Here is a 14676-nt window from a genome sequence, read left to right as displayed (position 1 = left end):
TTTTGGATCATAAAATCTCGCAAAATCTGATACAGCTGAGATTGGAAGATGTCTGAAAGGCAAAATAGATTCCCTGAATCTAAATGAAGAATGGAGGAGAATGAATCAAATGAATGCTTTGGGCACACAGGAGAGAGATGGCTCAAAATCAGAAACAAGTGCCTAACCATTTTGTCATTCCAGCTGCATATTTAAAACAAGTAACAATGGTTATTCTTTGTACATAAGAGGTCACGGCATGCTTTTTAGAATGGCAATTTGTATTGGCCTATTGAAAGAGAATCTAAAAATACAATTTCTTCCTTAGTGGTCCACAAAATTTTCCATATTGTGAACCATGTTCCCATATAAGGACCTCTGTTCCCATATAAGCTGTAAAGAAAGGGAGCAAAGTCTTGACTTTTTTAGAGGTGATTTTCCCCCTCTCCCCCCCACCCCCAGATTGAGAATTTATGCTAACGCTGAACTATTATTATTTTTAAAATAAGGATTTTTTGCTCACCGATCTAGAAACTGAGTCTACAATTTGAATCCAGGTCTTGCATTTGGCAACACATTATGATCTCTTCACTGCTGCACTGTCTTGAGTCAGGCCTAGAATTAATTATAGCAGATTTATTAGCTAGTTCTAAGATTTCAGCATTGTATAATATTCTTTTCATGCTGCATAACATTAGCTTCTCTCTCTTTTTAAGGCAATATGAGCTTTCTCTACCATTTTTTTGTTTTTGTTTCCAGGTTCAAGAGTACAGAGAGGCCCTGGAGGGAATAATTATTAGAGAAAAGAATGGAATTCTTCTGATGCCAGAGTTGTATGTTGTCCCTCCAGACAAGGTATTGTGGCAATGCAGCAGCTCTTGTAGCTTTCAAAGTGCAGATATCAAAATAAGTATCAGCATGATCATTTCCTGTAGTTAAGTATAGGTTTGCAGTATGAGAAATGCCTTTGTCACTTCCTGTACTTAACTAAAATGATTGTGCAGTAGCTTTGACTTTTTCAATTAAAAAAGATCTCACAGCTCCCATTGATAAGACTCTGGTAAATGTTCATGTTTCCAAATGACTAGGTGTCTGATATGACGGTTATGAAAGAGGCACAAAAATATGATGGAGTCCGTTTTTATCTGAGTGCATGTGGACGTATTGGAGCTAGTCAAAAAAATTCCAGATTAGAAATTTATCTACAGAAAAAAAACAAGGACAACTGTTTTGCAATGTTGTTGTTTTTAGTTTAGTTTTTGTTTTTTTTTGCCATTGCAAGGGAATAAAAGTGAGAAATGTGTCTACGTTGAAATGAGAACAGATCCCCTGAGAAGATGTAAAGTAACTCTGCCCTGCCTCTTATATTGTGTTTATCATCTGCGTGTTTTTTCAAAACCTGAATGTCCGAGATAAATCCAAGATAAATCAGATTTTGTTATCTTTGACGTTAGGGATCCACCTGATCCACTTCTTGATCAACAAAGCCAGCCAGCCAGCTGGAGCCCTTTGCCAGTTTGAGCTACTAACCTCTCAAATACCTTCCTGCTAGGACAGCCTCTCTCTCCCATTCCAAAATTTACCAGTCCTCACTGACTAAGGACATTAAATCCAGTGCAAACCAGAATATTTAAAGATGGAGTGTTGACATCTCCAGTCTTCTTTACAAATCTGATGCTAAATAAGAGTGTAGATGTACCTCCCTGCCTGCTATGTGCAAGCATAGCACTGAACCTCTCTTGTGGCCTTCAGTTGGAAACAGTGTAAATCTGGTAGGGATTTCAAAAAGTAAGTAGGGTGGGCTTTGCCTAACCTCTTTTGTGTCAGATCACATCTTACAAAGCCTCTTGTATAATAAAATTCTCTAGTATTTCCCCCTTCCCTCTCTTTCTCTCTTTCATCAGGTCGTCATTATATTACTGTGCAAATAAATTAATGACCTTTTTTTATTAACAGAATTCCCCATTTCTTTCCTTGTGAACCATTGTTACAAACACAGTAATGGTAGGATAGTGTGTACTTTGGGGGTACATGTGCAGCTTTCATTCCAGGAAGATAAGGTGGGCCTGTATCAATAGTATACAAGGGTTACCTGGCAGGGGATCAGAAAGGAGACCCAAAATTGATTCACAGCCTTCGAGGGGAAGGAAACAATAGGAGTGAGAGGAATATAATATAATCATTTACACTTCCATGTTTTATTCATGCCAGAAAGTCCTGGTCAGGCTGGGGGCTCTGCTGGGTTAGGCACTGTACAAAGGTCGGTGTGCAGTCTAAGAGATGGAAGCAGGGTGGGAGGGACCAATACATCATCACTAATGGTGGCAAGTTAAAAATCTGAAAGGTCCAGATCCTTAACAGCACAAAGTATTTTAAACATATGATTTGTAATATCTCTTATAACCAGGTAGGGCTCATCTCTTGCTTATGTTTGTTGGCAGGTGGATGAGGAGTATGAAAATCCTCACTCAGTGGATCGTGTCCCAGGTGGAAAGTTGCCTCATCTGTGGGGCCAGTCTTTATACATCCTCAGTTCCCTATTAGCAGAGGTAATTTATCTGTAAAACCAGCGAGTTAATGTTTCAGTTCATGTTGAGGTGCACTGAATTCTGAGTACTGCCCAGTCCAGCCTGCTATCATTCAGTGTCAACTGGATGCAGTATATTTTGTGGCAGAATCATATCTGTGAGTCGGTAGAAGTGGTGTTTGTCAGTTTCTCTATCCAACTTAAATTAGTTTCAAAGTGTTTGTTCGCGTTGACCTACAGCTAACTTCATTTCAGTCCATATCTTACCCTTTTGCTTCGCTCTAAGAAAACGTAAGGTATCTTTGAAAACCCAAGCATATCTTATTTTTATATGCTACATGAAATTTCATCATTGTAAGGAAATTTTCAACTTGTGGAGCAAGAGATTTGTTATCTGGGTTTCTCCAGTGGATACAAAGAGTGTGTCGGTTAAACCATTGTGTAGTCTCCATGTATGCATGCTTCTTGTGAACTACACACATTGTGCACTCTTGGTTTTCCTTGGCAGATAACATTGCAAGGCATTCTGGGCTTAGACTAATGGGCAGGCTCCCAAACTGCTGTGAAAGTGGAAAGGGCCAGGCAGCAGGACCAAACAGCAGACTGGCCTCAGCTGTTGCTGGGCTCTGCCACCGGTCTTAGAGATATGAGGAAAGTCAAGAGCTTGAGAGGGATCATAGGAAAGGGGTTGGTCACAAGGAAGGAGCTAGACACTACTCTGGAGTGTGTGAGGCAGGAGAGATCCTTCCATAGGTTTACATAGGCATTTCAAGTGCGTATCCAAACTGTACTGAACCTCCAGTCTTCTGAGATTCACGCCGTATTAGTCCTTGACTGAGCCCAATAATGACTGACTCAGTAAAGGGTTAACTTTCTGGTGTCAAAAAATGACAGAAGCAACCAAGTAATGTACAGGTGCTCCCACTCTATCATGTGAAAGATGGGCACATGGATTGACTTCAGTCCTGACAATAAACACCTTTCCCACAGTATTTTTTTTAAAATTAGACCTAAAGTTTTTACTGAAAATACTGCAGAGTAAAATAGGGGACAGAGATGTTTTATGTTACATTTGTGGAAGTTTGATGATTAGCATGAGGATCCCCTATAACTGGACTGAATGTTAAAGGCATCTTACTTGGGTTCTTTTTTTTTTTTTCCTGTTTTATCACAGGGGTTTCTAGCTCCTGGAGAAATTGATCCCTTAAATAGGAGATTTTCAACTGCTTTTAAACCTGATGTGGTGGTGCAAAGTGAGTGATTTCATTTTTGATTCATTGTGGCAAAAAAATGGGCTGAAGGTGGTTATACCCCCTCAAGAAAGAAAGGCAGAATTAAAAATAAATAAATAAAAAAGCTCCGACTAGTGAAGTGAAGGAGGAGGGGCAGGTCACTCTGCAGTGCTACACTGCTGGGCATACTCAATGTTTCTTAATTAGTGCATGGCATGTGGATACCCTGGTGAATGATATCTGAGACAGAGAAACTGAGAGAGTGGGTTTTTTTATCATGCTTGCTTTTTTCATGTGGAGGCGCTTACTGCAATTTATTACTGTTTTTAAAGCTCTTTCGTTAACAATTTAAGATTGAATTTGCCAGATTCCCAGCCCCTGCATCCACTTCCTGGGGAAAAGGCAGGTCTGGGCATGCTCTGGGATGATGACGAGGGCAGATCTGACAGGAAGCTGAGAAGACAGCGTGCCAGTCACTGTGACATATGTGAAGCTCTGTGCGTTTCCCTCAAGGAACCAAGTGTGGTGGGGGCAGGAGAGCTCAGGACCATCCTAATGACTTCCTAATGGGGGAATCCCCAAACCCAGTCACTTATTGGAGGTTGTGGATGAACTAGCTAGTAGAAGGCAGGCAGGCTGCTGCTGCTGACAGGCCAGGCTTACAGCCACTACTTAAGTATGTCCAAGAGAGGCAGGGACAGAGACTTTATCTCCTGAGCATCCCCAGTACCACTGCCAGGAACCTGCTCCTTTCCTCAGTGGGAGTAGCAGCCAGAAAGGTGAAATTAGAAGAATGTAGCAGATACCTGGCAGCAGTGTGGTGATGATCAAGGGATAAAAGCTCTTCCACAGCCCATCTGTGCAGCCCTTGAGAAGCAGTCAGGAGCCTGGATTGTCAGGAGCAGCCTTCAACCCTCCTTCCTCCCAGCCACTTGTGACACTAGCTGCCATCTGTCCAGTTTATCTCGGCAAATACCACAGAGCCTGTGGTTTACAGCTCTAGCTGTCCCCCAGAACTATCTATGGGATTGTTGCACAGATCCTGCATGCACATCCAAACTGGCACCTTAGGGGAGGAGTGTTCTCTTACTGGTGATGGTATTTCCTTCAGGGACTGTTTCTGTTCCTTTAGAGGAAACTTTATAGTGTTCACTTCCAGTACAGATATTCATGGTTGCAAATTTAAAATTCACTTTTTGTCAATATTTATGAATGCAATAGTATTAACTAGCAAGTCTGTGCTAGATTGTTAGATCCCGACCCAGCAAACTGACCCATATTGGCAAAACCCCACGCAGAGCATTTTGCAAGATCAGGGCCTTAAATTGTAAATTCGTTGGGGTAGGGTCTTCCTCTGTAATTGTACAGCACCTATCACAACAGGGCTCTGATCTATAGAAATAATAAATAGCATTCATAGCCTCTGTATCTCACTGACACAGATAAATTGGCTTACTACAGTGTCTTACAGTGACATCTTCTGGGGAGGAGGGAAGCTGAGAAATCTGGGGAAATAAAATGCCAGATGCTGTTCTGCACATTCTTGCACCCCCAGTGGTATAACTGGGGTTGGCAAATCAAGAAAGACTCAGGCCTTCAGCATTTTTAGACACCCACATTGTGGGTAAATAGCTATGATGGGTGATGTCAGAATAAAGGAGAATGATTCTGGTTAAAATAATTCAGCTATTTTTTTCTGTTCTACAGTAACTGTCTTGGCAGAATCAAATGAAATTAAGGAACTCTTGAGACACCATGGAATCAGTGTTCAGAGCATTGCAGACATCTATCCAATCCGAGTGCAGCCGGCTCGTATCCTGAGTCACCTTTATGCCAAGCTTGGTAAGTGCTGGAATTTAGACGTGTATGGTGGTGGTTGTGAAACCTAATTTATTTTTCTTTTCCACTTCCCCTGCCCCCATTTCTTTCTTTTTATTTATCGGGGGTAGCTGTGTTAGTCTGTATCCACAAAAAGAACAAAGAGTCCTGTGGCACCTTAAAGACTAACAGATTTATTTGGGCATAAGCTTTTGTGGGTAAAAAACCCCACTTCTTCAGGCACTGGACTCCTCGTTTCTTTTTATTTGTTTGCTTCCAGAATCATTTTAACTTTTTATTTGTTGCGTGCATGTGGTGGTGAAATATACACCATATGCATGCAATATGTAAAGTAAAGTAAAAACTAGGAATGAATATACTAATATGAATTGATGCTTCAGGTAAGGGATCTATTAGAAGAATATGTTCGCTTTGTGAGCTGGCAGCCAATGTAGTAGTTTCTGTATGCTCTGTTCCAGTGGAGTTTCACAGACTGGCCGAAGGTGGTTCTCTGCAGAGGCTAATTCTAGACACAGGCTGGGTTTTTGGAAAGAGCCTGAAGTTATGCATCTAAATCCCCTTGAACTTCAACCTTGGGCTCCTTTGACACTCCCTTCCAGAGGAGACTGGGGGCTTTGTAAAGCGTAATACACACAAACACATATTTCACCTGATTCAAACCGCTCACAGATTTGCTTGGTATCATCATGGACATTATTTTTCAATGTTAAGTCCTGTATGAGAGTGGATCATGAATGGCAAATCCTCTCCATCACTGGCAGGGAAATTCACAGTGGGCAGTATTCAGTGCCACTCTTTCCGTATTCCCATTGGGAATCCGGCTTATAGGTAGTTTGTGAGGAAACCTCAGGTGTTGTTCAGTGGCCCAGATAAACAACCCAAAATTCAGATACTCATCTCAAGATGTTGGGCCTTGAGCAGAGATTTAAATAAATCTTGTAAAGTATATATTTTACATGAAGAAATCACCCACACTGCTTTGGAGGCAAAAAAAAAGGCAGGGAGGGATAAAATTAATTCTCATCTCTATCTGCAGGCAGTTGAGTAGGCTAACTTGAAGCGTTGTTGTTGTTGTTTTAACAATGACTGCTTTGTCAGCAATTGTAGATTATTCTCCCTCTGTGATGTGATCTACCCCCTGCTCAGCAGAAGGGGAATCACGTACTATTTTGGCACCATCGGCTCCTTCCTGACTTGTAGAGAGCTCACTCTGGGGATGGGGTCTGCAGGGAAAGGAAGGTCAAGTCTGTAATGGGTTTAATGAGACATGCATCACTCCAACCCCATGATCTTTGGGAAAGCCAAAATGAAAAATATAATACAGCTGAAGGTCCACTTTGCTCTCCAGAAACCCCTTTCATGGGAGCCCTTAGACCAGGGGCACATGACAGTTGAGGATCCCCTCTAGTGGAGCCAGGTTATCTGAGAGCTGCATGTTGAGAGCTCTGTGAAGATGGTTCTGGCCTCCTGATGATCCCTCCTTCCAGCTCACTCCCCTCCCGAGGATTTGAAGATCTGAGTTCAGAACCTGCTGGTTCATTCTGCAGTGGCGATCCCTCCCATCATGGGGGCGGTTTGGGAAACGCATGGGGGTTATGTTTGCCTGCTGCAGAGTCCAAAGAGTTTAAAGATACAAAAGGGACTTCAGCTTGGTCCCTTGGCTAGAATGAAGAGTAATACCCTCTCTGATGTCACTGCACAAGGTGGGCCAGATGAAGGGAAGAGTGGCCATGTGTATCCCTCTGCAGTCATGGGACCACTGTGCCAGAATAGGGATTCATTCCAGCTGGAGGGTGGGGTGGGTCTATAGGGCTGAGCTGGCTCTCAGATGCTAGGTAGCAGTTGTGGGTGGCTTGTGTCACTGCTCCCCACTCTGGTGGTCTTTCTGCTGCTAGGGGCCTCACACCCAGATGCTTGCACGAGTTGGACTCCTGAAGTGAAACTGGCCCAGTGAATTTAATAATTTTTATTTCCTTCTCAAGAATGTATTTAATTGTCTAGCAGGTAGATCTGCTGAAACTGGAAAACTTTTTAGGTGACATAAGGCTTCTGTAGAATGATTGAAGTGGGTGGAGTCCTCCTCTGTGTGGGCAATGTAATCTGCTGCATACAGTAGAAACAGTATCTTTTCCCGAGGCAGAATTTAAGGGTTTGATCCTGCAAGGTACTGAGCACTTGCAACTCTCATGGCTTCAGAGAGAACCTTGCAGGGTCAAGCTCATAGAGTAGCTGGGATTTGCTTTTTCCTAAAGGCAACAGATGTGCTTTGGTTGTATTTGTGTCTGACCCAGCCCAAAGCAAAGTGCTGTGTGCAGTACTGGAAGGGCAGAGGGCACAGCTGTGAGGGGGAGGGGTCTCTTCAGTTCAGTGGTTCAATTCAGAGGAGAAGAATTAAAATTGTTATAATAAAGACAGGGATTGCCTGCTACTTGTGATGTTTGATACGGCATGAATTTTTCTCCATTTTTTGTGAACATACCTCATTTCGTTTGCTGCCTGTCATTCACTGTAGATGGATTTATTTGACTTGCTGACAAATCAGTGTTTGTTTATGTATATCTTTTGTTGTTTTCCTGTAGAAATCTATGTGGCATTTTACCCCTGTGAACATTTGGCTAGCCAGCATCAGCTTGGAATGCCCGCTAGAGCTTCATGGCTTTACTGGATGAGCTGAATTCTTGTTTGATCTCTGTCTTTGTTATACTCTTTTTAGGGCTTGTGTTCCTTTTTGTTCGGATTTTAAAAGAAATTGAGGCATCTTCTCCTCCATGTGTACATCTGTATATTTTCCTCAGTGGAATGTGACTGATTTCTTTGTTGTTTTTTGTAAATACAGACTCTTTAGTGCAAAGAATTGTTACGCAGAAATAATTTGAAAAAGGAAAACATAGCTGAAACCAAGAACATCAGTGTCACATTTGCATGTGCTATAACATTCTTATCTTCTCATGGATCCATCACCATTTTTAAAAAAAAATTCTAGAACGTCAGATGCTTTACAATGAAATACGGCAAGTACGGTAATCTATTGAGAGCCAGATTTCAGAGCTCAGGTCATGTATTCAGTGGGAGCTGCTGGTTGCTGAGTACCTTGAAAATCTAGCCCTGAGGTCTTATAGGGGCTGATCCAAAGCCCACTGAAGTCCATGGGAGACTTTCCACTGATTTTAGAGGGCCTTTGAATCAGGCTCCTAAAGAATCAGAATTGTGGTGTTATAGGATCAGATCCTATGATAGTGGGTGCGTAGAAAACTTTTAAGATTGGTGCTAACACCACAGCAGGTGGAGATATTCTCTAGTTCTGTTTATTGTACATAACAGGTGTCCCTGACTGAAGATTTGATGTTCACATTTAACAGAAAATTATGTACAGTAACTCCTCACTTAAAGTCATCCTGGTTAACGTTGTTTTGTTGCTGATCAGTTAGGGAACATGCTCGTTTAAAGTAGTGCAGTGCTCCCTCACAATGTCATTTGGCAGCCGCCTGCTTTGTCCACTGCTTGCAGGAAGAGCAGCCCGTTGCAGCTAGCTGTTGGGGGCTTGGAACCAGGGTGGACCGGAAGCACCCTATCAGCTCCCTGCTCCCCTAAGTTCCCTGTGCAGCAGCCACCCAGCAGGCTATCAATTGCCGGCAGTTCAGCTGTCCCTCCCCCCACTGCCATGTGCTGTTCCTGCCCTCTGCCTTGGAGCTGCTCTCCAGAACCTCCTGCTTGCTGTGTGGGTGGGGGAAGAGGGCTAATGTCAGGGTGTCCCCCTCCCTCTTGCTCCTGCACCCCACTTACCCCATCTCCATAGAGCAGGGGTACACACGACAGAGCTCAGGACGGAGGAAGCTTCCTGGCAGCAGTTGTGGTCTCAGCTTGCTGATTAACTTAACAAGGCAGTGTACTTAAGAGTGGGTCAGCGTACTTAAATGCGAATCTCTCTCTCTCACACACACACACACACAGACAGAGACACAGACAGAGAGACAGACAGTCTCTCTGTCTCCCATGCTGTCTCCCCTCCCTCCATTCCTGCTGCCTTGTAGAGTGTGAGGCTACATTAACAACGAGTTAACCCTTGAGGGCTCAGCCAATTGCTAGTTCATCATTTAGCAGTAAGGCATTCCCTGGGAAATATATATATAGTCTTTTGTCTGGCAAAAAAAAAAAAATTCCCTGGAACCTAACCCCCCTATTTACATTAATTCTTATGGGGAAATTGCATTCACTTAACATTGTTTCGCTTAAAGTCTCATTTTTCAGGAATATAACTACAACGTTAAGTGAGGAGTTACTGTAATAGGATTTAAATACTTGTAGATACTTGGAGAAGAAAAGAAGAAAAAAATTATTAAATTAGATCTTTTTTATTTTTACAGGCCGAAACAAGAACATGAACCTGAGTGGCCGGCCTTACCGACATATTGGTGTGCTTGGAACATCCAAACTGTACATGATACGGAATCAAATATTTACTTTTACCCCTCAGGTGAGCATGTTAAACCAACAGGAAAACTTCCATGGACCTAATGTCTAGTGATTCTCTTTGTGACTCCATTCTAGGTCCAGCAGGACTGATAAAGCAGCTGTACTTTGCTTTGCTCTTTTATAGAAGTTGGATGGCAGCCAAATAGTAATGCCGATACAGCCCTTTCTGTCTCTAAGCAGAGCCCAGCTCCTATAGGCTTATGATCCAGTGAAGAGCACACTAGATCAATAGTACAAAATCACTGCCCTCACCGCAATTCTGGCTGCTAAAAAAAAAAAAAAAGTGAGAGAGAAAGAAATAGTTTATCTGAAGAGCTGATCACTTAATAAATCTTTCTACTAATTACTTCAGTTGAAAGTGTAGTTCCAGTTTATCATGTCAAGAATTATAAACCTCCAGGAGCATGGAATCTGATCTGTGCATTATATCCTCACCATGGCCAGCAGTGCTACAGAAAGGAAATCTATTCTTTCTTTTTTCTCTTAAAAGTCCTTCTGAATATATGTTTGCAAGAAAAATCCTGTATTTTAGAAGAAATGGTCCTTTTTGTCCATTTAATAAAATATTCCACACTTCTAAGTACAGCCTTATTATAGGTTGCTGTAATTCATCCCTGGAAAATTGTGCTTGCCCCAGAGCTCATAATGAGAGTCCTGAGAGGATATAAAATTTGGATCTGCATCCATCCACGATCTGCAAAAATGGTCTGTGGATAATCGCATCCGCAGATATAAAGCGGATAACCGTGGATTTGCAGTGCTCTACTCATAATTTCTTTTTCATGGACAAATTTCTTTCATTATCACCAGTCTGTATGGTAAAGGATAGGAAAGTAGATTTTATACTTGGGCTAGTAAATTTTCATTATAGTACCATGCAAGGCCAGGTTAATTAGAGCTGTTTCCTTTTCAGCCTAGCAATGTCTGTAGGACTTTTATAAATGACTTAAGGAATGAAAATGAAAAAAGAAAATTGAAAGAATACAAGCACTGGTAAAGATTTAACGTATATGTCTTCTGCTCTCCAGTTTACTGATCAGCACCACTTCTACCTGGCTCTAGACAATCGGATGATTGTGGAGATGCTCAAAACAGAGCTGGCTTACCTCACCTCTTGCTGGAGGATGACTGGAAGACCAACCCTCACTTTCCCCATCACCCACACCATGCTCAGTAAATTTGATTTTGTCTCTGAGACTATCCCAGGCATAGATGATTATTGTGGAGGAGTAGGAGGGTGAATTTGAGAACAGGAAGATTGCATGTCTATCATTATTTTCTCTGAATTTTAAATGTTAAAAACACAGGTTTGACTTCTTCAGGCTTGTGCCATATTTGAATGGTGACATGATGATTTATAAGGAATTATAAGGGTTTTTTACCCCTCCTCTCTATCCTTGCATCTCCCCACTGTACCTGTCCTGTTTCTGTCTCAGGAACACTTAATAGAAATTCTATTTGAAACTTGTTATCAATGCTTTTGAATAAGTTAGAGTGGTGTGCTGCCTTCATGTGACCTCTGTCTTGAACCTATGCCTAGTTTTCATTGAAGAGGACAGCTAGTCAGTCTACTTGCTGGCCATATTTACCCTTTAATAAAATGTTCCTAAACACTAAAACTAGTCCCCACATAAGCTAAGGACTCAGTCACACACAGCTGTGTAAACACAATTGGGATCCTAATTAGTGACTCAATATCCATTTTAATATCAAAACTGTTTTAGTTACTTACAAGAAAACTGATCATGTTAAAATGGTCAAGTGATTTAAAATATTAAATAGGCATTTGTTCCCAAACTAAATAAAACTTTCATGTTTCTTTCTAGTTGATGATGGCTCTGACATTGATCCAGCAGTGCTTGCAACCATAAGAAAATTAGAGGATGGGTATTTTGGAGGGGCAAGGTAATGTCACTGTCCAAAAGCAATTATTCTACTGTTTCTTTGAAGTAAGTCCCATTTAACACCCCCCCCCCCCATTTTGAAGATCTGAGTGGTTGATAGGCCTTGTGCTAGCCCTTCCCATAGGGGTGAATTTCAATCTGAATTGTTACATGGGAATTAGTCACTATTTGGATCTACAAATAACAGCAATGTAAAGTTCTTAGCAGAACTCAGGCCTACAGATGTAACATCCATCATTTTTATTAACAGATTGTTCTTTTGAGAAGGCTTGAAATTAAATCTTAATTAAGCATCAATATTGGATGTTGGGGATTTGTGGGTTTTCAGAAACATGGTATAAAAAACAATGATCTTCATTAAAATACTTATCACATTTTTGAAATTAAAGGTGCATTATATAGGTGTATGTATGAATATGTGTGTACGCTTCTCCCCACCCCCTTCCCATTAGGTTATACATAAAAATAATGTTATATGATGCTTATTTGTTTACTATTTCCACATTAGTTTTCTACTAAACTTCCAACTATTGGCATCTCTCTGAGCCTTAAATCAGCTTTACATCCTACCTGCGTCTTTTAATTTTTGTCAGAGGAGGCTGAACCCATGGTCTCGGTGGTGCTGAATCCTTTTCCATTAAACAAGTAGCATTCTATGGGAATTAGTTCCTCCTCCAAAAAGATAAAATTCTCTTTCTTACTATATGTAGGTACAGCTCCTTGCACAACGGGGCTGTGACCTTGATTTGGGCCTCTAGGAACTAGTATAATACAAATAAATAATAATAGCTACAACAGCATCCACCAGATCTGTGATTATTTACTGGGCACATTTATTGTTTTATTTCTTTCCTGGTACCAATTATTGCCTAATTACCAAATGTGGATGCGACAGTGGACCTGGGTGGATTTTGAAGGGGTTTCCAGTGTTGTCCAACGAAGCAAAATCCAGTATAAAGACGTTAATTCTTTCTTACATGCTTTCATGTTTGCAGGGTAAAGCTAGGCAAACTGTCAGATTTTCTTACCACCTCGTTCTATACACATCTGAGCTTCCTAGATCCAGACTGTGACGGAAAGCTATTTGATGATTCTAATGATGGCTGTGATAGTCCTGAAAGTGGATATGAATTAGAAGGCTATCCAGATGATTTCTGTGACAAAGGTAACAATCTTTAACTTGGAAGTATTGTGTGTCCTGTTGTTATAATTAACTCCTAAGTTTACTATAATACCTAATTTTTAGAGGAGAGAAAAAAGATCTTTATTTTCACTGTTGACTTTATGTGCATTTGACAGTTGATGGTCAGTTGCTGTGTGTCTCTGGCACTAGTACAGTGACAATACTCATGTATTTCTTTGGGAGGGAAGTTCATGTGCAAGTTCTTCCCCAGCCCTCATAAGAGGGTGTTTACCAGTAATAGCAGCAGCAAAACTGACAGCGAAGTTAGGTGTGTGCATGAACATGTGTGGTAGCGTTGCTCTATGGCCCAGCCAAAAGACCCTTCTAAACATCAGCTGGAGAACCACCTCCCCTGCGTTTGTTTTGTTTTGGTTTTGCTTTTAAGGAAAAAATCCAGGAAATACTACTTAAAAGGAGAAACCTATTAGAAACACAGGAATTTTTTTTCCAAGTTCAATTTAAAAAAAATCCAGTTGAAAATGTCCCTTCACTATGTAGTTTCTGGTCTTTTTTGCCTTTCTGTTATTTTTCAGTGGAAAAAAGATAATTGTGCCTCTAAAAGGAAGCACATGTAAATATTTCCAATCACTTGTTTGAATAAGCCTTTTTCTATCTGTCTCTCTCTTCAGAAAGCCAAGATGAGCTGGACCAGTATATAAACGATATGCTGCAAAGCACAGCACTTAAGTGCTACCTGCCTCCAACTTCAAAGAATGCTAATCAACCTCATGTGTTCAGTGCTGTTCACTCCATGCGAGAGATACTGTTAATAATGGCCAAGGCAAAGGGTTTGGATGTTCCATGTATGTTTTCTCTGATTTTTAATTCTTACTGGATGATAAATATGATAAATGTAAATAACAGAATTTGATGATTGATGATACAAGTAAATTGCAGTTGCTAGAAAGTAACAAAGTAGTGTGTTACTCTGTTTTCAGTATGATTGCTTCATTACTCCCACAAGTATCAGGGGGTAGCCGTGTTAGTCTATATCCACAAAAACAACAAGGAGTCCGGTGGCACCTTAAAGACTAACATGTATTTGGACATAAGCTTTCGTGAGTAAAAACATCACTTCTTCAGATGCATGGATAAATATTACCAGATGCAGGTATAAATATACTGACACATGACGAGAAGGGAGTTACCTCACAAGTGGAGAACCAGTGTTGACAGGGCCAATTCGATCAGGATGGATGTAGTCCACTCCCAATAAGAGATGAGGAGGTGTCAATTCCAGGAGAGGCAAAGCTGTTTTTGTAATGAGCCAGCCACTTCCAGTCCCTATTCAAGCCCAAATTAATGGTGTTAAATTTGCAAATGAATTTTAGTTCTGCTGTTTCTCTTTGAAGTCTGTTTCTGAAGTTTTTTTGTTCAAGTATAGCTACTTTTAAGTCTGTTACAGAATGTCCAGGAAGATTGAAGTGTTCTCCTACTGGCTTTTGTATGTTACCGTTCCTGATGTCCGATTTGTGTCCATTTATTCTTTTACGTAGGGACTGTCTGGTTTGGCCAATGTATGTGGCAGAGAGGCTTTGC

The 14676-nt window shown here is 41.1% G+C and overlaps 1 protein-coding gene across 6 annotated transcripts in view; it reads left to right on the top strand.

Annotated features, from left to right (window-relative positions):
* Positions 1–14676, top strand: part of PHKA2 (phosphorylase kinase regulatory subunit alpha 2) — a 71553-nt gene that overhangs the window by 23151 nt on the left and 33726 nt on the right. For all 6 annotated transcript variants that reach the window (XM_077816503.1, XM_077816498.1, XM_077816491.1 and 3 more), the window contains 9 exons: positions 739–834; positions 2421–2528; positions 3681–3759; positions 5446–5580; positions 9942–10051; positions 11079–11223; positions 11877–11955; positions 12950–13119; positions 13767–13940. In XM_077816503.1, coding sequence (XP_077672629.1) covers positions 739–834; positions 2421–2528; positions 3681–3759; positions 5446–5580; positions 9942–10051; positions 11079–11223; positions 11877–11955; positions 12950–13119; positions 13767–13940 — 1096 coding nt within the window. The remainder of the gene's footprint in view (positions 1–738; positions 835–2420; positions 2529–3680; positions 3760–5445; positions 5581–9941; positions 10052–11078; positions 11224–11876; positions 11956–12949; positions 13120–13766; positions 13941–14676) is intronic.

Source organism: Eretmochelys imbricata, chromosome 1 (assembly GCF_965152235.1).
Source record: "Eretmochelys imbricata isolate rEreImb1 chromosome 1, rEreImb1.hap1, whole genome shotgun sequence".
Classification (NCBI taxonomy): domain Eukaryota; kingdom Metazoa; phylum Chordata; order Testudines; family Cheloniidae; genus Eretmochelys; species Eretmochelys imbricata.
This window is presented reverse-complemented; position numbering and strand designations above follow the sequence as displayed.